Source organism: Eurosta solidaginis, chromosome 5 (genome assembly GCF_040869045.1).
Source record: "Eurosta solidaginis isolate ZX-2024a chromosome 5, ASM4086904v1, whole genome shotgun sequence".
NCBI classification, from domain to species: domain Eukaryota; kingdom Metazoa; phylum Arthropoda; class Insecta; order Diptera; family Tephritidae; genus Eurosta; species Eurosta solidaginis.
The window spans coordinates 236,446,465-236,473,448 of record NC_090323.1 but is presented as its reverse complement, the minus strand read 5'-3'; the positions used below and the strand labels follow the sequence as shown (position 1 = coordinate 236,473,448).

General features: G+C 35.4%; 1 protein-coding gene across 2 annotated transcripts in view; it reads left to right on the top strand.

Annotated features, from left to right (window-relative positions):
- The window catches only part of LanB2 (laminin subunit gamma-1), a 70,175-nt gene that overhangs the window by 29,557 nt on the left and 13,634 nt on the right, over positions 1-26,984 (top strand). For both annotated transcript variants that reach the window (XM_067788965.1, XM_067788966.1), the window contains exons 3-6: positions 24,506-24,639; positions 24,751-24,878; positions 24,947-25,251; positions 25,395-25,704. In XM_067788965.1, coding sequence (XP_067645066.1) covers positions 24,506-24,639; positions 24,751-24,878; positions 24,947-25,251; positions 25,395-25,704 — 877 coding nt within the window. The remainder of the gene's footprint in view (positions 1-24,505; positions 24,640-24,750; positions 24,879-24,946; positions 25,252-25,394; positions 25,705-26,984) is intronic.

Sequence of the window (26,984 nt, the reverse complement as noted above, 5' to 3'; positions counted from 1 at the left end):
CGGACGGACGGACATGGCTCAATCAAATTTTTTTTCGATCCTGATTATTTTGATATATGGAAGTCTATATCTATCTCGATTCCTTTATATATGTACAACCAACCGTTATCCAATCAAACTTAATATACTCTGTGAGCTCTGCTCAACTGAGTATAAAAAAATGAAATTTAAATTTTGGGTCTGCTAGCTTGACGTTAACCTAGCAGACCCACACCTTTTTGTGAATATCTCGAAAACGAAATGAAAACCTAAATTATCTTTTGTGGCCCTAAAAAGCACCTAAATAGCTCCTAATTTTGATATACTTTTTATTTAAAAAAAGTGAAATTTAAATTTTGGGTCTGCTAGCTTGACGTTAACCTAGCAGACCCACACCTTTTTGCGAATATCTCGAAAACGAAATGAAAACCTAAATTATCTTTTGTGGCCCTAAAAAGCACCTAAATAGCTCCTAATTTTGATATACTTTTTATTTAAAAAAAATGAAATTTAAATTTTGGGTCTGCTAGGTTAACGTCAAGCTAGCAGACCCAAAATTTAAATTTCATTTTTTTTAAATAAAAAGTATATCAAAATTAGGAGCTATTTAGGTGCTTTTTAGGGCCACAAAAGATAATTTAGGTTTTCATTTCGTTTTCGAGATATTCGCAAAAAGGTGTGGGTCTGCTAGGTTAACGTCAAGCTAGCAGACCCAAAATTTAAATTTCACTTTTTTTAAATAAAAAGTATATCAAAATTAGGAGCTATTTAGGTGCTTTTTAGGGCCACAAAAGATAATTTAGGTTTTCATTTCGTTTTCGAGATATGCGCAAGGGTCTGCTAGGTTAACGTCAAGCTAGCAGACCCAAAATTTAAATTTCATTTTTTTTTTAAATAAAAAGTATATCAAAATTAGGAGCTATTTAGGTGCTTTTTAGGGCCACAAAAGATAATTTAGGTTTTCATTTCGTTTTCGAGATATTCGCAAAAAGGTGTGGGTCTGCTAGGTTAACGTCAAGCTAGCAGACCCAAAATTTAAATTTCATTTTATTTTAAATAAAAAATATATCAAAATTAGGAGCTATTTAGGTGCTTTTTAGGGCCACAAAAGATAATTTAGGTTTTCATTTCGCTTTCGAGATATTCGCAAAAAGGTGTGGGTCTGCTAGGTTAACGTCAAGCTAGCAGACCCAAAATTTAAATTTCATTTTTTTTTAAATAAAAAATATATCAAAATTAGGAGCTATTTAGGTGCTTTTTAGGGCCACAAAAGATAATTTAGGTTTTCATTTCGTTTTCGAGATATTCGCAAAAAGGTGTGGGTATGCTAGGTTAACGTCAAGCTAGCAGACCCAAAATTTAAATTTCATTTTATTTTAAATAAAAAACATATCAAAATTAGGAGCTATTTAGGTGCTTTTTAGGGCCACAAAAGATAATTTAGGTTTTCATTTCGTTTTCGAGATATTCGCAAAAAGGTGTGGGTCTGCTAGGTTAACGTCAAGCTAGCAGACCCAAAATTTAAATTTCACTTTTTTTAAATAAAAAGTATATCAAAATTAGGAGCTATTTAGGTGCTTTTTAGGGCCACAAAAGATAATTTAGGTTTTCATTTCGTTTTCGAGATATTCGCAAAAAGGTGTGGGTCTGCTAGGTTAACGTCAAGCTAGCAGACCCAAAATTTAAATTTCATTTTTTTTTAAATAAAAAGTATATCAAAATTAGGAGCTATTTAGGTGCTTTTTAGGGCCACAAAAGATAATTTAGGTTTTCATTTCGTTTTCGAGATATTCGCAAAAAGGTGTGGGTCTGCTAGGTTAACGTCAAGCTAGCAGACCCACAACTTAAATTTCATTTTATTTTAAATAAAAAACATATCAAAATTAGGAGCTATTTAGGTGCTTTTTAGGGCCACAAAAGATAATTTAGGTTTTCATTTCGTTTTCGAGATATTCGCAAAAAGGTGTGGGTCTGCTAGGTTAACGTCAAGCTAGCAGACCCACAACTTAATTTTCATTTTATTTTAAATAAAAAGTATATCAAAATTAGGAGCTATTTAGGTGCTTTTTAGGGCCACAAAAGATAATTTAGGTTTTCATTTCGTTTTCGAGATATTAGCAAAAAGGTGTGGGTCTGCTAGGTTAACGTCAAGCTAGCAGACCCAAAATTTAAATTTCATTTTTTTTAAATAAAAAGTATATCAAAATTAGGAGCTATTTAGTGCTTTTTAGGGCCACAAAAGATAATTTAGGTTTTCATTTCGTTTTCGAGATATTCGCAAAAAGGTGTGGGTCTGCTAGGTTAACGCCAAGCTAGCAGACCCAAAATTTAAATTTCATTTTTTTTAAATAAAAGGTATATCAAAATAAGGAGCTATTTAGGTGCCTTTTAGGGCCACAAAAGATAATTTAAGTGCTCATTTAGTTTTCGAGATATTCGCAAAAAATAAAATGTTTGGTTTTTTTATTATAAGTATACCGTGCAGCAGCGCACACTTGAGGGACATAAATACATATGTATGTACATATAATTTTAAATGGAAGGAATGTTGCAACTCAACATGAGAATAGATTTTCTTGTGCTTATTAGGTAGATAAGTAAAAACACTTGATGCAGTAGCGATCATAACGGAACAGTTTTTTGTGCAACAGTTAGGGATATCAACACAAGCGGCGGCGCCGGCGCCTTGTTTTGTACAAATGGCTCTGTGTGCTTACATACAATCAAATTTCAATGTGTACCCAACAAGCATTTCTGCAAATCTTTAAAAAAAAAACTTACAAGTAAGATTACTATGACAAAAGATATGCTTATAAGCGCTTTAAGTATTAAATGTTTTTTAAGTATACTTTTATAAGCGTTGAGAGCAAATCTTAATTGATCAGTCATCCTTAAAATTAATACGCGCAAATGTTTACATAAAAGCCAGAAAAAACTATTCGTCAATGATTTCCAACTCGAACAAACTATGTATTTTCATAAACGATTGTACGTGAGAGAGAATGTGTGCATGTAAACCGCTTCTTCGATTTGCTATTTTGTTATTTTTAAAAACATTAATAAGAATGCTTGTTGGGCTATTATTTTATATTTATTTTTCTTTGAAATAATTTTTTTCCAACACATATGTAGCCGGCAAGATTTTTTGTCAAACTGGTTAGTCCTATCGCTTGAATTGTCGCAATTCAAATTTTGCCGCTGACAGAAGCGAAAAAAATGAGAAAAGCCAGGTAAAAAACACATTTTTGGGAAAGCCCAAAAATGTTAAAGGACATACATACATGCAGCGTTGCCATAAGTGAAGATTTATCCATGAACTAAAGATTTGTTTAGCCGTTTATGGTAAGAAATCTTCAAATTAAGATTTTTTTTAGATTTCCAGAAATAGCACTGAAAAAAATTGTCACAATAAATATTTTTATATTCGCCAAAAGATTTTTCTTTTCGACTAATTATAGGCTAACTTCCTTCTGGCCTCTACTTTTCTTGAAAACGCTTTCTATTTTTATCTAAACACTATCAGACCCGGCAGACGTTGTTCTGCCCTAAATTTGGCCTATCTGCATACATTTTAATAAGCTCTTTCCGTCTAACTCTGCCCTACCCCTCTAGGGGTACCCGGTTCCACGTTTTGGGCTATATCTCGAGACCCTAGCCTCCCAGTTGTATGAAAATTATCTTGTACTATAGCACTCAACAACAGTTTTCATTTGATATCCATATTGTATAATCACATTCTAGGGGTACCCGGGTCCACGTTTTGGGCTATATCTCGAGACCCTAGCCTCCCAGTTGTATGAAAATTATCCTGTACTATAGCACTCATCAACAGTTTTCATTTGATATCCATATTGTATAATTACATTCTAGGAGTACCCGGGTCCACGTTTTGGGATATATCTCGAGACCCTAGCCTCCCAGTTGTATGAAAATTCCTGTACTATAGCACTCATCAGCAGTTTTCATTTGATATCCATATTGTATAATCACATTCTAGGGGTACCCGGGTCCACGTTTTAGGCTATATCTGGAGACCCTAGCCTCCCAGTTGTATGAAAATGATCCTGTACTATAGCACTCATCAACAGCTTTCATTTGATATCCATATTGTATAAACACATTTTAGGGTACCCGGGTATACGTTTTGATCTCAAGACCCTAGGCACGTAGCGAAAAAAAGGTAGACGTTGGCCGATTCTCAGACCTACCCAATATGCTCACAAAATTTCATGAGAATCGGTTCAGCGGTTTCGGAGGAGTTTAGCCTCTAAAACCGTGACAGAAGAATTTTATATATTAGATTTAATGTAAATTTGGTCGCAATAAAAAAAACTGAAGATTTATAGTGAACTTCATCTGGCAACGCTGCATATATGACAGACCAGTAAGTGACCAATTTGTTACTCTGATTATAATACTTAAGTGTGAAGAGTATAGAGATTGCTACATTGCATCTTGTACGTAATTTACACAGTTTATTGCACAAGTGCGGCATAATTTTTTTTGGAAGGGTTGAAATTGTTAAGATGCATTGCAAACAATAGCCTAGTGTTTACAACAAGTACCGATATGAACCCCAAATATATGTCCCTCAAGTGTGCGCTGCTGTACGGTATACTTTAGTATGTTGTAGGTACATATGTCGTGAAAATGGTCAGTGAAATTCAAATGGTCCACCATACAAAGAAAATCGAAATTGCGTTACTTAATTTACTATCGTATCATCCTTTGATCTAGACGGTTCAGTTAAAAAGTGCATGCAAATTTTATTCTATTTGATATATTAAAAATACATATGGACTCTGAGTTTTATTCTTTATTTAAATCCTAATATCTATTTGAACAATGGCTTCACGTTCCCGCGGTAAGCTGTGAACACGAAAATAGCAATGGAAATTACTAACGTTATTTTTATTTTTTTTTTTTTTCGCTAATTTTAGAAAAAAAAAACTTTAATGAATTGTATAACCAAAAACATGTAAACTAATTTCGAAAACATTCAAAAATTCGAAGGGTATTAAAAAATCTTCAAGAAAATTTCGTACTTTTTATTTAATAATTCTTTTTATTCCCTCTTTGTATGGAAGATTTCAATAATCAATGCGAATTTTGAGAGACTTCAAGTTTGCACTTTATCGGACTAAAATTGATTGGACTACAAAACTGCATATTTAAAAATATTCTGAAATTCTAAATAAAAAATTCGCGATTTCCATGAAGATTTCTTAACACCTTTCGAATTTTTGCAATTCTCCGAAAATGTTTGCGAAATTACTTTACATGTGTTTGGTTATACAATTCATTAAAGTGTATTCCAAAATTAACGAAAATAAAAAAATTTTAAAAATTAAACCTTAGTAATTTCCACTCCTATTTTCGTGTTAACAGTTGTATTACACTGGCACATAAAAAAAGTGGTTTGTAAATTTGACTAAACCCTTGTATATATGTATAAGTATTTCGGGCGCTGATTCCGAATTTTAGTCAAATTTATCAATACACCACCAAAATCTTGAGATAATTATAAAAAGTGATAAGTGCATAAAATCCGGTTATGAAAAAAATTCGATTAAAGTAAACAATCGTGTTTAAATGAATCCTCTAGGAAGGCCCCTTGTGACAGATCTCGCAGTGTTACACGAAATACTGATCGAAAATAAAAAAAAGATAGTGAAAGATAATGGAACAATTGTCGGTCGATTTCATGAAGCGTGGATGGAGATCGCTGAACCTTATCGCGACTTCCTCACAAAACAAAATTCTAGTAAACAAGCAAAGACTCCAACAGCGATCTACACATACGTTTCGTGCAATAAAAATAATATTAAAGACTGCTTAGGCGTCAATCAACGAATCGATGGTGACGATGACGTGAATGACATGAGTGAAATTGTTGAAAGGACTACGGGCGATTCAACATTTAACTCGATCGAATGTCAAAGTGATGCTTTTCAATTTTTAATACATGTCCCTGGAACTGAATTTGATAAAGTTACCGAAGTCCGAAAAATTAAAGACCGATTACGAAAAAACACCATCAGGAATCGCATTAAATTGAAAAAAGGTAAGTTCGTCAATCATAACTACAGTAAATAACTTTAATATTTGGTTTTTTCATTCACATGCCTTTGATACCTATTGTATATTTTTCTGAATTATTTCGAAAGTGTGCTCTTTTTTCGCATCCTACTTTAAAGTGTGCATTAACATGATATTGCGAAGATACAGCTGAACGCGGACACGGAAGGAAAAACTAAAAAAATTAAAAATTTCACTTAACTTTAATAATTTAATTTTTTGTATACTCCAGCCAAACATTGGGAAAAAATCTCACCGAATCTGAAAGATTAATAGGAACTCCAAAGATGTGGTTTTTAATAGGCCATCTAAATCTTTGGGTACATAATTTTACAGTATTTATATTACCCAGTTCCCGTTCATTATCCCTACAATTTTTCTTTTTTTCTCTTCTGGGTAAATTGGTCTTTAATGGGAAACTTCTTCAATATGTTTCACAAATAATAGTAAAGCGTCGAAACAGCAGCGCTTTATATCGACAATAATGCATAAACTCTGGTATGCAATGGTTTGGGGTGTATTTTATCAAAGAAACAACAAATTTAACTTTTTATGAAAATGCTAAGAATGAGGACGGTCATTTTGTACTGTACTGTAATAAGATAACTATTGAATGAAAAAAGTTGATATATTGGGAAAGTATATCGTTGGCTTCCTGAGCAAAAGTGCTAAGTCCACTTTTTATGAAAATTTAGATTTTAAAGCAGTAAGATAGCAAAGCTTAAAATACATCATTTACAAAAAAGAAGTTAGCGAAATGTTTTTCTTACTTGCTGTATAAATATGCTAAGGCCAAAAAAAAATGTTTTTAATAAGAAAACGTGATAAGTCCGGGCGAAAACTACGTTATTCAGTTTATTTAATAGAATTTAATAATATTTTTACTATACCGCATTTATTACCTTGACTTATATCTGTAACATTATAAACCTATCTTGCCGACCAGATATGTCGGCAAAATATGTATGTATATATGTTGTTGTTGCTGTTACAACAGTACTTCGCCCCGTTTGATAGACACTAGCAGTCATCGGAATCGTCTTACGGCAGCTCAAAGAATCTAGCAACTTCAACAGGGTTGGACCACAAAGAAACTGCTGTTATATGCGTTAGAGTCACATCGCAGTAGATAAAATGGATTATGTCATGTGGGGACACATCGTATGCAGGACATATATTGCGTATGTCAGGGTTGAGTCCGGATAAGTAAGAGTTTAACCTGTTACATTACTCGGATGGAAGTTGAGCCGGAGTGAGAAGCGTGTCTCTGGGAGTCTGCTTTGCTCTTCTACAAATATTTGGTTCTTTTCTCGGATAACGGGGTTAACCGGGCGTGACTAGTTAAAGGAATTTACCTACTCTGTACTCACTTTCCTTCACAGGCTCATTCCATTTCAAGACACCCGGTCCCCACAGGACATGATTTTTGGTTTCGATGAAATTTTAATATGTTGTACTTTGGTCAAAATAATGAAACACGTGTTTTTTTTTTGCCTCAAAAATTTTTTTTTTCGGATTTATCGGCAATTGATTTCCATAAAATGCAATCGGTATTTTATTTACCTATTTCTTCAACTGTCAAAAACTTTGTCAAAAATTAAAGATTTTTTCTTTGAAATGTTCGTTATTATATTTACTTTTATATAACTTTATAAACAATAGCATATAATTAAAAAAAATTTTTTTTTAGTATTTAGTAAAAATTTATGACTTTCCAAAAATTTTTTTTCTCAAAAAATGTTATTTTTTTTTTGTTTAAACTTTTCTATATTGAGCGAACAGTGCATATTTCAACTTGGCTGGATGCCTATTAGCCGAAACTCGTTTAAACAAAAAAGAAATAACCGTTTTTTTGAAATATTAATTTTTGAAAAAAAGTTATAAATTTTTACTAAATACTAAAAAAATAATAAAATTAAAAGTAATAGCGAACATTTCAAATAAAAAATCATGAGAATCGGTTAATTTTTGACAAAGTTATTGACAGTTGAAAAAATAGGTAAATAAAATACCGATTGCATTTAATGGAATTCAATTGCCGATAAATCCGAAAAAAAAAATTTTTGAGGCAAAAAAAACACGTGTTTCATTATTTTGACCAAAGAACAACAATTAAAATTTCATCGAAATCAAAAATTATGTCCTGTTGTTGTTGTTGTAGCGATAAGGTTGCTCCCCGAAGGCTTTGGGGAGTGTTATCGATGTGATGGTCCTTTGCCGGATAAAGATCCGGTACGCTCCGGTACCACAGCACCATTAAGGTGCTAGCCCGACCATCTTGGGAACGATTTATGTGGCTACATTAAACCTTCAGGCCATTCCCCCCTTCCCACCCCCAAGTTCCATGAGGAGCTTGTGGTCGCCAGAGCCTCGTCTGTTAGTGAAACAGGATTCGCCGCGGATGGGTGAGGTTGACAATTGGGTTCGGAGAAGCTATATATTGCGCTGGCAACCTGAAGGGTTGCGTTACACAACCCCTTGAATCTGGTATTTTAGTCGCCTCTTACGACAGGCATACCTACCGCGGGTATATTCTGATCCCCTAACCCGCTGGGGCAAAATCATGTCCTGCCCGGACCGGGTGTCTTGAAACGGAATGAGCCCACACAAAACAGCCAAAGTATGAGCTACGGAGAAGTCTCCCTATTCTCCTAGGAGGCGGAGCCGCATCAAACAGTTGTCGGTTCAGCAGGAACCGCTTGTGCAGCATTTCTTATGATTTTTAATCTGGAGGCAGTTGCTAATGCATATGTGTTGAAGCAGATACTACTATCGAGCGTCGCACATTGGACTTTTAGCTGGTTGACAGTCAGTAGCGTAATGTCATCGACGTGGATGTCCAATTGTTGTATCATTTGCTTAGATGTATGTGTAAAAGATACAGAAGAGATTACAAATTAAAAAAGTGGACTTAGCACGTTTCCTAACGAAGCCAACGATACGATACATATTTCAGAAAAATATAAAATATCTAAGGCGTGTCAATGAAAAAATCGTATATTAAAGTTATTCCTTGTAGTAAAATCTGTCTATTATGTTTAATAATCTTTTAATAATGACGCTGAATCTGCGCGCGGGGAAATATTTTATCATATCTCATACCTATTTAAATGAATAAATAAGCGATTGTCTTTGCATGTGTGGGTAATCAGGACATAGCAAATTAAGTGTAGAAGAAACTTTCAAAGGACATATCAATACAATTCCCTGCAAAAAACGTGAGTACTCTATAAACCGTGTAAAGAATATTCCTCAAGGAGTATAAGAGTACTCCACAACTTATCCTCATTCATGTAAAAAATGTGGTCCAATTTACATTGCGATGTCCTAGGCCAGGATCACCAACTCTCGGAGTAGTAGTAATATATATTGTAATCCCATATGACAAAAATGGAGCACGTGATCCAACGTTTTTTGCAGGGTTATAGCTGTCATAATAGAAACTACGGCGCTCTAGCGGAGGGCCCGATTTTTTTGACGGCACGGAAGCTTCGAAATGTTTTTCGTTTGACTAGAGTTCTAACGTTCTAAAACCGCCCACGGCTTGTGTGTTCTATTTTTTCCCTTACAAATTTACATGGTTATTTACATGTTTTGTATAAAAAGATGGAGATGCAAGCGATGGGTTTTTTTTATTGAAATTTCGTTTATAATGTCAGCCCATTTAAATCTAAGTGATATGTTTTATTATTACTTTTACATAGATGAATGGCCAAGATGGATTAATGAGCGTATTTTTAATCACACACGGAGGCGGTGTGCGTATTATTTTAAATACCAATATTTGAATGCTGAAGGTGATAAAGGCCATTTACAAGGCAGTTGCGACTGCGGAACAAGCATTGATGTTTTTCTTCGCCGCAATACTGAAAATGTGATGACTTTGCAATGCTGCATTGTTGGTGGATCGGGAGAAGGATGTGGTAAGGTATATTTGAGAGGCGAAGAGAGGAAACGAATTGCCAAAGAGTTAAATCATAAGTCCGCGAAAATTTATCGAACAGAACAAGCGGAGAAACTGATGAACGAAAGAGAGATAGAGCCAGCTACAATTCCGAAGGGTCCAGTTTTGCGGACTGCAAGGTCCAAATATATTGCCACAACACATCTCAATCCCGATCCACTAACGTCGCTGTATTTATTAAAATCAAGAGAGCTCAAGGACAGCATATATAATATCTCCTATTCACCGTTTTACATACATTACTCGACAAAACACCAGGACACTGTTTATCGCAATCTGTGTCGGAAAGAAGAGTTCTCCATAGCAATCGATGCGACAGGATCGTTGGTCCATCCAATTAGCTTTCCGGACAAACAAAAATCTGCCCCAATTTTTTTATATCTTATTGTTGGCCGAACGCCTGAAGGCTCCACACCTATTGCTCAAATGTTGAGTGAGCGTCACGATACCAACATGATTCATCACTGGTTGCGGGAGTGGATTACGAACAGTGGTTTAGACTATCCTCCCGAGGTAATTTGCGATGGAGCGAGAGCACTTTTAGGAGCAGCAGTACAAACATTCACTCGTTCATTTACTTTAAACGAGTACGCTGAGTCCATGATCGATGCCAACAATATGCCGCAGTGCTATAATCGCTATGACGTAGCTCATTTTATCAAAAAATATGCCAACTTTTGTGCCGAAAAGAGGAAAGAAATCAAGCAATTTTATCTTGCATGTATAGGGAAATTAATTCTATCTCGAACTCTACAAGAAGCAAAGAGAATATTTTATGCAATTTTAACGGTGGCATCTAGTGATTATGGCGGCAATGAAAAGTGTGCTATTGAAAAACCGAAGCCGTCAGCATGCAAAGAGCAATTTGATTATTTAGCAGCAATTTTGAGTAAATCAACTAAAGATGATTGTTTATCTAAAATTCTCGAGAATGAAAATATTATAAAAAGCACACATGGCGAGCCAGAGATTGAGGAAACTGGAACGAATTGGTGGCATTCTTGGGCTTTTGCAATACAAAACGACGTAGAGTCGGCTATCTTTAAGTCTCCAGGAAGCGAACTCAACGCGTATACATATTCAGACTTCGTGAAGTATCTAATGAAAGATATGCCAACATTTCCAATGTGGTCTTGCATCGTACGTGATGATTTTGGATACGGGCGAGTGCCTGCATCAAGCGCCCACGTCGAATCAGAAATAAAGAACGTGAAAACGCTCCTTTTTCAGCAAGAGAGATTGCCAGTTAGAGTTGACACGTTTGTCCAAAAACATATTAAATATGTCAGTGGCACGACAAAGCTGTATGATAGTCAAATGCAGACACATCATCAAGAAAAATCCCACTCTAATAGTTCGGAAGTGGACAGTATCGACAGCGAGAGTTTAAGAGGGCAAACGGTAAATGATGATGTGGAAATGAATGAGATAAACAGCAATGAGTGTGTGGTAATGATTTCAATAATTAATTTTCATATACATATCTGCGTGCGATTACCTAACTAATGAAATCCTATATTCAGGTATGCCACGAGATGTTGGAATGTGGTAGTCGGGAGAAAATCATGTGTATAGGATGCTCTGGCTTGATAAATAAATATATTGACGGCAAGAACAATTTCGACTCCTGTGAAAAATCAGTCAGTTCTATTTCTAAAAAGCCTTTGGGCGACCTGATAATTGATTGCAATACACAACTTAATGCAATTGATTGCCCTGCCTGCAAGAACGGCCATTTTCCTAGTGGCGCTCATCGATGTATCGTAAGTTTTTAGTTTCATCATTGATGTTATGAGAAATATTGGTTTGAACTGTCACTAAAACCACTTTTCTTGGGAATTTTGAGTCCCAGAAATTGGCTGCACATTGTTTTAACAAAATGTTAGTCCATCTGTCCGCCTATGAAATATGAAAAAAGCGCTCATAAATAATTCTTTAACTATGAGGGTAAAGAAAAAGTATTATAAAAGTTCTTCGAAGAAAATTTAATTCTCTAAAAAAATCTTGCATGTAATTTTTCATATCTTGCTTAGTTTTTAATATATAGTGAAAATGAAAAAGCGGAAAGACATTTTGCTTAACCCATCTAATCGTAAAAACGGAACATAATTTAAAAATTATATTACCAATGTTTTGCAGATTTGTAAAACAGCAGTTCATGCACTCACTGAATGTTCTCAACCATATGGTGATGAAGAAGGTCACGGTGAAGCACGAATTTGTAGGAATTGTGTACAAAGTAAAAATAATGAGCACATCCTACAGTCGAGACTTGTAGAAAATTGGGGAGGTCAAATTTTAAAAGACAAAAATTCAAGGTCAAAAAAACCTGACGAAAAACAAAGACGCAACTTATATTTACAAAGCACATTTCCTTTACAAAGATTGCAAGAAAAGGCAATTATTGCGAAACTGCCAATTATCAGGAACGGAAATGATAAACGCTTGCGTGCGATCAAGTCTAACAAAGAAAACATAGATGTTATTAATACATGTGCTTTTGATGCTTTGTTTCAATTATTTATCTCCGCATCGTTCGACTCGGATATGTTTTACGAAGAGATTGTGGAGAAATATGCAGAGACCAATTTATTTTTTAAACTAGTCCAAGAAACAAGGCTACGAAAAATTACTCCTGCCACATACAAACTACGCCAGCAAATTCTGACTGAATTGTTTCACAAAGAAACTAACAAAGTCTCACAGTGTTCCGTCGTTGATTGTAACACCACAACGACTGCACTGTGTAGAAGAATGTTAAACTTTGTTCCGTGCTTTGCTGAGACCAAAATATGTTCCGCTGAATGCAAACAACAAAAATCAACAAACACAATATTAATGGTATCAGATAAGTGTCTGCTTGCACACAATTCCAATAACTCCATTGAAGAATACATCAGCTTACAACCAACGGTATGTCCAAAATGCGGAAAACAACAAATAAGCAATATGGAGATTACAGGTAACTTATTTAATACATTTTATTTTATAATTAAGTAGAGCTACATTTTGTTTCTTTTTTTCAGCGGGCATGGTGTTTTTTGAGGTCATCAAAGAATACGACTCGGACTTGACAGATCTTGATCCCCTGATCATTTTAAAAAACATACCGAAAACCTTGAAATTATCGTATATGAAAAAGGCAATGGAATTGCGTGGAGTAGTGCATTGGATTCCACCAGTCCTAAATACGAGAAAGTCGAACGATTTGTCAGCGATTGGACATTACATTGCTTATTGTTACCGGAACGGCTCATGGACAGAGTGCGACAAAAAAGAAATAAAGAAATCCGATCAGAAAAAAGTTACGCCACAATTATTAATGTATTCTCTATAATAAGTTGAGAGACACAAAATTTTGTTAATTAAGATATTAACATATATTTTATATATCATCCCTATATACTGGTATATATATGGGGTATTCCATCCCATTTCGACCAATTTTGAACCAGACCTCTTTAGAATTGGCTGAAAGTTTTTCTTCTTTTTCTAGCTTACGAAAGACGTTTTTCAGAAGTTTTTCAAATTTTTTCATCCAACTCAAAAAAAGTTATGAATTAAAAAAAAAAACACCGTTTTTGTTTTCAAAATGCTATAACTTTTTCAAAAACTGACCGTTTGGGATCTTTTTTTTTTTAATTTGTTTTTAAATGTACTTTTCGGAAAAAATTCAAAAACATTTTTAAAGTTTTTTTTTTGTAATTTTTCAGTTTTTCGAGATTTTTCGAATTTCGCCCTTTTTTCTCATAAAAAACTTCAATCAATTCTGCAATCATCCCCACTAATTGAAAAAAAAAACTTAAAATTTTTTTTGTATTTTTTCCGAAAAGTACATTTAAAACAAGTTTGTAAAAAAAAGATCCCAAACGGTCAATTTTTGAAAAAGTTATAGCATTTTGAAAACAAAAACGGTGTTTTTTTTTTAATTCATAACTTTTTTTGAGTTGGATGAAAAAATTTGAAAAAATTCTGAAAAACGTCTTTCGTAAGCTAGAAAAAGAAGAAAAACTGTCAGCCAATTCTAAAGGGGTCGGGTTCAAAATTGGTCGAAATGGGATGGAATACCCCATATATATATATTAAGGTGATTCAAAACAAATTTTCATTGCTCTTTTTTAACTCTTACTCTGTAAAATGTTTCTATTTCATGCAAAAAATCCTCACGAAACATGAACCCTAGGGCTCAACTCTTCGGGGTCGATACCTTTATTTTAGTTTCCCATATAATTAACATGGAAAAAAAATATTTTTTGGTTTAAATTGAACTTACACATAATTTACGCAATTTTTTTACAAAAGACTATTTATTTCCCCAAAACTGATTCTTTAAGGTTTACAAAATTTTAAGACAAAATATGATTATCTTTTCAAAAATACTAGTTGCAGCAATTTAAAAATTAGTTATTACTTAAAATTTGGTTATTTTTAAATGACTATAACTATTATTTTTGTAAAGATAATCATACTTTGTCTTAGAGATTGGTAAAGCTCAAAGACTCAACAAAACTGCGTAAAGTATGTGTAAATTCTATTTTAAACAAAAAAGAATTTTGCCCATGTAAATTATATGGGAAACTAAAATAAAAGTAGCGACCCATAAGAGATGAGCTATAGGATTCATGTTTGATGAGGATTTTTTTACATCACATAGAAAAAATTTAGAGAGTAAGAGTTAGAAAACAGAACTCAACGACTTTTTTTAAGCACCCTAATGTATACTTTATTTCGCGTTTTATAGAAAATAATTATCTACGTTTAAAACTCTCAAGTTTATTTATAAAATAAACAATTACAGCCTTCAAAAGGTGAAAACATCAAAAAAATTTTGAACTGTATCTTTCTTATTTCAAAAATAAATTATGGCGGGCGCATTTTCTTTTGCAGTGGTATAAATATTACAAGGAAAACCGATGAGAGCCGAAATGACGTCAAAAAAAAAAATTTTAAATTCTCACTGCTCTCACATTTTTATTTTTTTATACTCAATTGAGCAGAGCTCACAGAGTATATTAACTTTGATTGGATAACGGTTGGTTGTACAGGTATAAAGGAATCGAGATAGATATAGACTTCCATATATCAAAATCATCAGGATTTAAAAAATTTAAAATGAACGATATCGGACTATAACCACGCCCACTTTTTCGATATCGAAAATTTCCAAAAACCGAAAAAGTGCGATAATTCATTACCAAAGACGGATACAGCGATGAAACTTGGTAGGTGAGTTGAACTTATGACGCAGAATAGAAAATTAGTAAAATTTTGGACAATGGGCGTGGCATCGCCCACTTTTAAAAGAAGGTAATTTAAAAGTTTTGCAAGCTGTAATTTGGCAGTCGTTGAAGATATCATGATGAAATTTGGCAGACACGTTACTCCTATGTATGCTTAATAAAAATTAGCAAAATCGGAGAACTTGACGTTAAGCTAGCAGACCCACACTTTTTGCGGATATCTCGAAAACTAAACGAAAACCTAAATTATCTTTTGTGGCCCTAAAAAGCACCTAAATAACTTCTAATTTTGATATACTTTTTATTTAAAAAAAAATGAAATTTAAATTGTGGGCCTGCTAGCTTGACGTTAACCTAGCAGACCCGCACCTTTTTGCGAATATCTCGAAAACGAAATGAAAACCTAAATTATCTTTTGTGGCCCTAAAAAGCTCCTAATTTTGATATACTTTTTATTTAAAAAAAAAATGAAATTTAAATTGTGGGTCTGCTAGCTTGACGCTAACCTAGCAGACCCACACCTTTTTGCGAATATCTCGAAAACGAAATGAAAACCTAAATTATCTTCTGTGGCCCTAAAAAGCACCTAAAAAGCTCCTAATTTTGATATATTTTTTATTTAAAATAAAATGAAATTTAAGTTGTGGGTCTGCTAGCTTGACGTTAACCTAGCAGACCCACACCTTTTTGCGAATATCTCGAAAACGAAATGAAAACCTAAATTATCTTTTGTGGCCCTAAAAAGCACCTAAATAGCTCCTAATTTTGATATGTTTTTTATTTAAAATAAAATGAAATTTAAGTTGTGGGTCTGCTAGCTTGACGTTAACCTATCAGACCCACACCTTTTTGCGAATATCTCGAAAACGAAATGGAAACCTAAATTATCTTTTGTGGCCCTAAAAAGCACCTAAATAGCTCCTAATTTTGATATACTTTTTATTTAAAATAAAATCAAAATTAAGTTGTGGGTCTGCTAGCTTGACGTTAACCTAGCAGACCCACACCTTTTTGCGAATATCTCGAAAACGAAATGAAAACCTAAATTATCTTTCGTGGCCCTAAAAAGCACCTAAATAGCTCCTAATTTTGATATACTTTTTATTTAAAATAAAATAAAAATTAAGTTGTGGGTCTGCTAGCTTGACGTTAACCTAGCAGACCCACACCTTTTTGCGAATATCTCGAAAACGAAATGAAAACCTAAATTATCTTTTGTGGCCCTAAAAAGCACCTAAATAGCTCCTAATTTTGATATATTTTTTATTTAAAATAAAATGAAATTTAAGTTGTGGGTCTGCTAGCTTGACGTTAACCTAGCAGACCCACACTTTTTTGCGAATATCTCGAAAACCAAATGAGCACCTAAATTATCTTTTGTGGCCCTAAATTGCACCTAAAATGCACTTAATTCTCAAACAACTTAAACTTATTTTTGAGCACTTGGGTCTGCCAGCTTTACGCACGTGGCCCGCCCGTATGGTCATAGTAGTATAGCGGGAAAACATACTTCATGGTTACGTTGCTGAGCTTATAAGAGCTCGAGATGGAGGGTTGCGCAAGCTTACGGAAATGGCAAAACAAAGATACACGTGTACCAATGAAACGAAAGGGGTTAGCTCTTCTGTGTACTGTGCCAATCTAGAAGTTAGGATATTCTACAAACTGCCATATCATTTTATTGCAATTCAGGACTGTAAGCCGTAAAGGTTGTGTAAATACTGAAAAAGGTGTGCTTAAATAACTTTCGCCTGAATATTTAGTTACTAACAGCAAGGCGGCTATAAATGCAATAATACTACATACACATCTTTACTGTGCTCCTGGTCAGATGAGCTTACGTGTTAATATAAGGACGGAGGATCTGGCAAAGGAGAGAGCATAACTCGAAACTTTTACGTAGACGTCCTATTCAGATTGTACTTCTATCTATCTTCTATTGGTCCTGATCCAAACCGGTTAAGGGATGTCGCACAATGGTTAAAGTTCATAATTTAATATATTCAGTCTTCATAGCGTAATCTGAGCTTGGAACCCTGTGCAGCACGCCCGAATTATTTCGAGTATTGACTAAAACTTATATGTGATATTTTTTGACCATCATATTACCGCTTAAATGGTATACATATTAGTAAGTGACTGAAAATGTAGTAAATAATATCAGTTCCTGCTACAAAGGTAGTTTTTGGACTGTGAAAAGTGAAAGGTCAACGGAATCATCAGACCGTAGTGCAACATATACTGGCTTTGGCTTTTAAAGATTCTATCAGATAATCGGATTAAGGCTTAAGTTTAGGCTCACCGACCACTGAGACATCTTGAAAGGGAGTTTTACATCCACTCAGATATTGAGACGGCTAGTAAAACAGCGGGCTACAAAACTGTGCGGCAGAATGTAGGCGGCGAGTACTCCAACTCGCTCTCAGTGGCATCGGGCTACTTGTTTATGAAGAGGAAGATCTTAGGCAAAGGATATCGATAGAGACTTTGAAACACTTATAGGCGCATGTAGATTGCTTTTGAAGAATTGGCCGATCTCGAGACAGCCAAGCAAGCACACGATCCCTCTGAAATTTGTTTGATGTCTTGCACTCAACAGAATCACTTCTGTTCACTAAACTCAATCTCTCAGTGTTGATTGGAGCATTGATGGGAAACGTCCCGATGGAAATCCATACCCTGTGGATAACTATTCTGGACAACCCAATCTGTGTGTTTTTTACATGCATGCTTGATTGTCCAGGTTTTGCAGGGAAAATGCGTATATATGTCAGTGTGAATGTATACGTATCCCCAGAGGAAATATCGAGAATTCAACGTTTGCCTTTTCCACAAGACTAATATTGCTACCCAGAAATTCATTTAAAGATAAAAAAAACCGGTGTAAGTATTCAAGTGAGCAGCTTTCACCTAGTTGGGACAGCGGCCATCCAACTAACCTAACTTAATAAGAATAATAAGAAAATAATTTGTTTCGATAGAAGTAATTTCTCTCTACAGTGCAGTGTATGAGGCTATTCTTAGTAAACTAACACAAACAAAGTAATCATCACTGTACTGTTCACAAAATTGTTTAATTAATTTAAATTATTATGACTCATACAATCTAATTTAATACGAGTATATCAATTGACATTGTTGGTCATTCGCGCAGCAAAATAATCAAAGTGTTTTCAAAATATCAGCTTAAAAGAATCAAATTCCTTCAACGACACATATGTGATGATTGCAATTCGAAAGACCGTGGGGGAAGTAGCTGCCTTTTCGACAACCAAATTGTGGAATACTGCTAATATCACTCCTTGCCTTTCCCATGCTGTCCGTTTCTGTTCATAGACAAACCTTCTGTTGCGATATCTATGATAACAGTACATAAGTACTTTTTTATGTCCTCGTTCACAGAAAGGCTTACTTTTCTAACCCCTGCTCAAATGGGATAGTCCCTTGGCAGGGGTTTAGCAAGCATTCCGAGTGTAATTCTACCATGAAACGCTTCTCAATAAAAAAACTACATCTAGGTCCGCCAATTTGTACGAAAAAATTAAAGGAAGGACGCCATCAATTGGAAGAGAAGCTCGGTCTTAATTTTCTTGGAAGTGTGTCATGCCAAAATTATTATTATTAATATTCATCATCCTCATCATTAATTGGCACCAGCTATGCATTTTTCGCTATTACTGACGCCAGCTCAGCGGAGAGCTTCCCTTTCCGCTGTTTCCATGTACGAGTTTGGATAACATGACCTAGCCAGCGAAAGTTTTGGGTTTTTATTCGTTGCACTCTGTTCATATCGCGAACGATTTGATATACCTACTGTGAGCCTTCTTGGTCACCGTTAGAAATTTGAAGTCGCCGGAGCCTTGTCCGCTAAATTCATTCATATACGTATGTAAATGGATTTTCCTTGGGTAGGTGAGACTTATAACTAGGTTAGATACACAGCTTATCTATAAAGCTATATCGTGTCCTTTGAAACTCAAACACAAACCCTTGAATCCCTTCAAGCAGCTTCAGTCTTTCGAGGCTGATTGCGAGATAAAGTATATTTGTAAGATCGCATTTATTTTGAAAGAAAGCGAGGTAAACTTAAGTTCCAATTGGATTATAATAGACCCTAGTCGTTTTTGCGATGCTTATTTAGCAAAGTAGAACAATTACTCAAAGAGATGCAGAAGGAACTATTGCGGCAACGACATAGCCCGAAAGCAAAATGTTTAACTGTGTATTGCCGCAAGAGCTATTTCCTAGCACAATCGTTACGTTGCTTACTTATTTCATTAGCGCTTGACCGTCTAAATAGTCTTTCTACATTGGGATGACTGGCGCATATTGGTAACACCAAAGGAATTTAAATCGCTGAGTGGAGGTCGCCCACTTCCTCTGTTTCTATAGGCGGTTTCCTATAAGAATGTTTTTTTTCAGGCGGAGCAGCATCTTTCATTCGCATAACATGCCCCAGTGTAGCCGCTGCGTGCTAATTCGCTAGACTATGTTAGTATCTGCGTCATGGTCGGTGCTTCTGCACCATATAAAAGGACGGGTAGGACAAGTCTCTTGTAGAGCACTAAGTATTATCGTTTGCCAAGAGAGGACTTGACTTTTCATTTGCCGACTTAGTCCATTTATTGGCTAGAGTGATTCTTGGCACCCAGCACTTGTGTAGTTGCCAAGGTGCAAATGCGCTGTCTCTTTGCTTGCCCGGGTATTTCGGCCGATTATGTCAATGTCGGCAGCATACGTCAGTAATTGCGAGCTCTTTTAGAATATTGTTCCAGAGCGGTTAAGAGTTGCAGCATCAAATTAAATAAATCGCACCTAGTTTGGTTTCAAACGTCTCGTAGAGGTCCTTCCCACTTCAGACTGAGCTGGTGTTGTGGCTCAAGGTCATTTTGCACAACCGTACAAATTCAGACGTAGCTGCATATATGCGATATACAGAGGCTGATTCTGCCATAGTGGACGCAGTTTACAGGCTACCCCTTCTTGTGGACTGGGCAAAGAACACATAGATGCCAACCGTCGGGTATGCACTCCTTCGACCATGTTTTGCTTAGAAGTTGATACATGCGCCTTACCAACTTCTCGCTGCCGTATTTGGGAAGCTCAGCAGGAAATACATCAGCGCCCGCAGCCTAGTTGTTCTTTAATCTGGTTACTGCTATTAGTCCTTCGCCGAAGGCGGAAGGAAAACATTTATTACATCATCATCGGTTGCGGGCTCGAGTTCATAATTTTCCCAGGGGCGTCTAAGAGCTCTCTCCATTTAGGAGGACAGGGAAATGCTCCCACCAGAATCTAAGCCCCAACCATTAGGTTACCGAGGTTTCGATATCGAAAATTTCGAAAAACCGAAAAAGTGCGATAATTAATTACCAAAGATGGATAAAGCGGTGAAACTTGGTAGGTGGGTTGACCTTATTACGAATCTTAATAAATAAAAACAAATTAAAAAAAAAAAGATCCCAAACGGTCAATTTTATAAATTTATAGCATTTTGAAAACAAAAACGGTGTTTTTTTTTAAATTCATAACTTTTTTTGAGTTGGATGAAAAAATTTGAAAAAATTCTGAAAAACGTCTTTCGTAAGCTAGAAAAAGAAGAAAAGTTTTCAGCTAATTCTAAAGGGGTTCAAAATTGGTCGAAATGGGATGGAAAGACTCTTCTGTATTAAAAAAAATGTCATAGTACCTCTAAATCGCGCGCCCAACGCTTTTATTTAATTGTCTGATCAACGCCCTAAGTTGATAAGGAGTGTGATGACTAGTACCTAGGACCTACCTAATTATTTTCTAGCTTTTCGTATTATTATTATTTCATGTAAGTATTGTTTTCAATAAAACAGTTTAACTTAAAATTTTTTTTTAAATTATTTTATTTAATTTTTCTGTTTTTCGCCATTTTTTTTTTTTTTCTCATAAAAAACTTCAATAAATTCTGCAATCATCCCCACTAATCCCGGAGTGGGCCGATTTTTTTTTTATATATTTTTTTATTTAATTGAAAAAAAAAATTTCAAAAATAAAAATTTTTTTTTATCAATTTTATTTATATAACAAAAAAATGGAAGAAAATGATTTTTAAGTATTCTTTTCTTTATATATTATTACATTATTTTTAGAAAACTTACATGTTTACTATGTCAGTCATTAATCCTGGTTATTTTAATCGTAGATTACCATAATATATAAAGAAAAGAATACTTAAAAATCATTTTCTTACATTTTTTTTTGTTATATAAATAAAATTGATAAAAAAAATTTTATTTTTGAAAATTTTTTTCAATTAAACAAAACAAAATAAAAAAAAAAAAAAAAATCGGCCCACTCCGGGATTAGCGGGGATGATTGCAGAATTGATTGAAGTTTTTTAAGAGAAAAAAAATGGCGAAATTCGAAAAATCTCGAAAAACTGAAAAATTAAAAAACAAACTTTAAAAAAAAAAAGATCCCAAACGGTCAATTTTTGAAAAAGTTATAACATTTTGAAAACAAAAACGGCGTTTTTTAAAAATTCATAACTTTTTTTGAGTTGGATGAAAAAATTTGAAAAAATTCTGAAAAACGTCTTTCGTAAGCTAGAAAAAGAAGAAAACCTTTCAGCCAATTCTAAAGGGATCGGGTTCAAAATTGGTCGAAATGGGATGGAATACTCCATATATAAAAAGAAAGGTTAAAATGTGTGTTAGTTGGTCGCCGGTGTTTGAAGAGATGCATCCGTCGATTTTGTTCAAACTTTCACACAAGTTGCGTAAACCTCACGCGGTGGTTACTAAAGGTACAGGGTCTCGAGATATAGGCCAAAGCGTGGGCCATTGAATGCCTAGACAGTGTTTATACAATATGGATATCAAATGAAAGCTGTTGATGAGTGATTTGGTACAGATTAATATATTATACAGAGACGGACTGGGACTGGGATTAGGACAAGGACTGGGACTCGGAGTGGGACTGGGACTGGGACTGGAATAAAATACATACCACCCTCTGGGACAGGCAATAAGGGATGCAGAAGGAATTGAGAGAAGAGAAAAGAGAGAAGGAGAAGGAGATTGAGAAAGAGATAGAATGAGACGAAGATGGAGATAGATGAAGCGAAAAAGACGGAGGGAAGAGTGAATAAAAGGATTAGGAAAAAGTGAAGAGGGGGGAGGGCAGAGTCAGACGGAAAAAGCTTATTAAAATGTATGCAGATAGGCCAAATTCAGGGCAGGACAACGTCTGCCGGGTCTTCTAGTAGAATTATGAAAATAGAAAATTAGTAAATTTTTGGAAAATGGGCGTGCACCGTAATTTAAAAGTTTTGCAAGCTGTTATTTGGCAGTCGTTAAAGATATCACGATGAAATTTGGCCGAAACGTTACTCCTATTACTATATGTGTTCTAAATAAAAATTAGCAAAATCGGATGACGAACACGCCCACTTAAAAAAAAATTTTAAGTCAAATTTTAACAAAAAATTAAATATCTTTACAGTTTATAAGTAAATTATGTCAACATTCAACTCCAGTAATGATATGGTGCAACAAAATGCAAAAACAAAAGAAAATTTCGAAATGGGCGTGGCTCCGCCCTTTTTCATTTAATTTGTTTAGAATACTTTTAATGCCATAAGTCGAACAAAAATTTACAAATCCTTGTGAAATTTGGTAAGGTCTATGGCGATAACTGTTCTGTGACAATGGGCGAAATCGGTTGAAGCCACGCCAAGTTTTTATACATAGTCGACCGTCTTGATAACTTGAGCAAAAATCGATATATCTTTACTAAACTTAGTTCACGTACTTATCTGAACTGTCTTTATCTTGGTATTAAGGATGGGCGAAATCCGGCCATGATCACGCCCATTTCTTCGATATCGAAAATTTCGAAAAATTAAAAAAATGCCATAATTCTATACCAAATACGAAAAACAGGATGAAACATGGTGATTGGATTGGTTTTTTGACGCAAAATATAACTTTAGAAAAATCTGTGGAAAACTAGAAGAAAATGAAAAAGTTCTGCAGGGCGAAATAAAAAGCCCTTGGAATCATGGCAGGAAGACTATTCGTGGTATCATATATATATATATAAATTAGCGGTACCCGACAGACGATGTTCTGGGTCACCCTGGTCCACATTTTGGTCGATATCTCGAAAACGCCTTCACATATACAACTAAAGGCTACTCCCTTTTAAAACCCTGTTGTTGTTATTGTTGTAGCGATAAGGCTACTCCCCTAAGGCCTTGGGGAGTGTTATCGATGTGATGGTCCTTTGCCGGATACAGATCCGGTACGCTCCGGTAACACAGCACCATTAAGGTGCTAGCCCGACCATCTCGTAAACGATTTATATGGCCATATTAAACCTTAAGGTCATCCCTCCCTCCCCACTCCCAAGATCCATGAGGAGCTTGGGGTCACCAGAGCCTCGTCTGTTAGTGAAACAGGTTTCGCCGCGGATAGGTGAGGTTGACAATTGGGTTTGGAGAAGCTATATATTGCGCTGGCAACCTAAAGGATTGCGCTACTTTAATCTGCTATAATCGCCCTTTACGACAGGCATACCTACCGCGGGTATATTCTGCCCTCCTAACCCGCTGGGGACTTTTAAAACCCTCACTAATACCTTTAATTTGATACCCATATTGTACAAAGACATTATAGAGTCACTCCTGGTCCACCTTTATGGCGATATCTCGAAAAGGCGTCCACCTATAGAAATAAGGCCCACTGCCTTTTAAAATACTCATGAACACCTTTCATTTGATACCCTAGGTTCATTTTCCTACATGGTGACTTTCCCTTATTTGACAAAGAATGAAGGAAAATAGTTCCAAAAAACGTCACCCTTGGTCTACAATTTGGTCGATATTTCCCAAACGTATGTGATATGGAATTAACAACACCATCTACGAAACGCTACGAAACCAACGCAGCTAAGCTCTCAGCTGAGTATGTAATGTTCGGTTACACCCGAACTTAGCATTGTTTTAGTTAGTTTATTTTTTAACTCAATAAGAACTATTATTTTGGATTTAGAAAAAAATTAAAGAATTCTCAAAATGAAAAGATAACTGCTATATATGTATTTGTAAACAAAAATTAAGTTAGTAAAAGTGTTAGATACTATCGTTGATTTCGTATATAAAAAATTCTTAAATAATAATAACATACTTAACGATTTCTTTATATAACTTATAATTATTATTATGACTGCATATTTTTATACAATCGTATGTTTTTTTCTTTTAATTTTGCAGAAATGTATGCCGGAGTTCATAAATGCCGCTTACCAACTCCGGATCGAGGCAACAAACACCTGTGGCGAAAATGGTGACAATCATTTCTGTATACAAACTATGAATCCTAATCATAAAAACTGCGAGTTCTGCAGGTATGTTGTAATTGTTACTGCAAACATTGTCTTTATAAAACATACCTAAACATATTTACGAATTGCCACAGAAATATTTTCACTGCAATCTTAAAATGACAAATTTTCCAGGTATGAAGAGCACAGCCCAATTTATCTAACAGATCTGCACGATCCACAAAATCCCACATGGTGGCAGTCCGAAACAATGTTTGAGGGTATTCAACATCCCAATCATGTGAACTTGACACTGCATTTAGGTACGTCACTAAAGCTGACGACATTATCACTTATCCTACGTAAATATTTGTGCTTCATTTGCTTACAGGCAAATCATATGATATCACTTATGTGCGCATACTCTTCCGTTCACCACGCCCCGAATCATTCACCATATACAAACGTACCTCGGAAACCGGCGAATGGATACCCTACCAATACTACAGTGCAACATGTCGTGACACATATTCAATGCCTGATTCGCGTGTCATTTTGAAGGGCGAAGTCGAAGCGCATGCGCTTTGTACCAGTGAATATAGTGATATATCACCGTTGCGTGACGGTGAAATCGCCTTCTCCACACTTGAGGGACGACCAAGTGGTATCATATTTGAACGTAGTGCAGAATTACAGGTAAGAAATGCAAACACAGCAAATAATTTTAGGTTTGTTTTACGAGGAAAATTCGAACTGCTGTAAAACAGTCACACACAATCAAAATTATCACTCATTACTCGCTGTCTCTACATTACTCTTTCTCTTTATTGTTCTCGTAGGAATGGGTTACAGCTACCGATATACGCATCACCTTGGATCGCCTCAATTCATTCGGTGATGAGCTCTTTGGCGATGCACAAGTACTCAAATCATATTTCTATGCCATTTCTGATATTGCCGTTGGCGCACGTTGCAAGTGTAACGGTCATGCGAGTAAATGTGTTGCCAGTACCGGCATGCATGGTGAACGCACGTTGGTTTGCGAATGTCGTCACAATACTGATGGACCGGATTGTGAAAAATGTTTGCCATTGTACAATAACGTCAAATGGAAAAGGGCAACATCAACTGAAGTCAACGAATGTAAAGGTAAATTGAGTTGAGATGAGTTGGACGAGGGGTACGAAATAACAAGACATGCGGTGCATGTGCAATGTGTGTGAGTAAACAGGATTATTTAGTTACCATAATTGGAGTGGTAGTAAATAATGCAGTAGCTATCCATTGACTTATGACCCGCAAATAATTTATTGTAATAATTTATCTTTCTTTTCTATTTCTAAAACAAATAATACCCAACTGTGAAAACAATTTAAAGAAACCTATGTTCTAAGTAGGTAGGGCTATGATCTACATTTTTAGAAAAAGTGTCCTTATGATTAGCTTTGGCTTAAAAAAAAACAAAAATGTAAGGCGCGATAACCTCCAAAGACATTTGAGGCCGAGCTTCTCTTTCAATTTGCGTAGGGCTCCTTTTAATTTTTCCTACAAATTGGCGGAACAGGACCTACTTGTTTTATGCCAACTCCGAACTGCATCCGCAAAGAAGATGTGTTTTCACTGAGAGCTTTTCATGTCAGATATACGCTCGGAGTGCTTGCCAAACACTGCCGAGGGGCGACTCCGCTTCGACAAATATTCTTCTAATTGAAAAAACTTGTTTCTAAAATTTTGATGTTGCTTTTCCCGGGACATGAACCCAGGCTCTTGGGTGTGGATGGCTTTGCACGCTACCATCAGACCACGGCGGCCGCAATTGTGCTTATAGCACTGTACAAAAATACAGCACTTTCCAGCTATAAACCCTTGAGCTACTAAAGCGTGTGCGAATTACTACGTTTGAATAAAGCTGTCGAGCCTTCTGCTGATGTCGTTCCCTACATTCTGTACATTCCAATGAATTCCTCTTATCTTGTTTATCTAACGGAGATCTTTTACCTGTCTTTGTCCACTTCGTCATTACTGAAACCTGTCTTTGTCCACTTTGTCATTGGAAACAGATCAGATTGGTACTTCCTGGGAAACGAAATAATAAACTAGATATCTTTTCTTTCGCCTGTCAGAAAATATTGAAGACCGTAATGCTCGCTTACTACACCAATAATCTGTAGAACTCAAACAAAGGTCATCTATGTCGAGTAGGATCAAAACAGAGGTGCTACCGAATTTTTATTTCCTTAATATCAAAACTTTCTTCATGCTATAAAGACTGATTGATCACTTACCTTGCTTTTTCGTATGACTCATAAGATTGCATTGACCTCTGGTTTGATCTTCAGATTACGTTGGGAGTTGGTACTTACCGCGTTTTCCAGACACAGCCCTGCAATTTGACTGCAGAACTGCTTTCTCAGCCTTGAATTTAATAA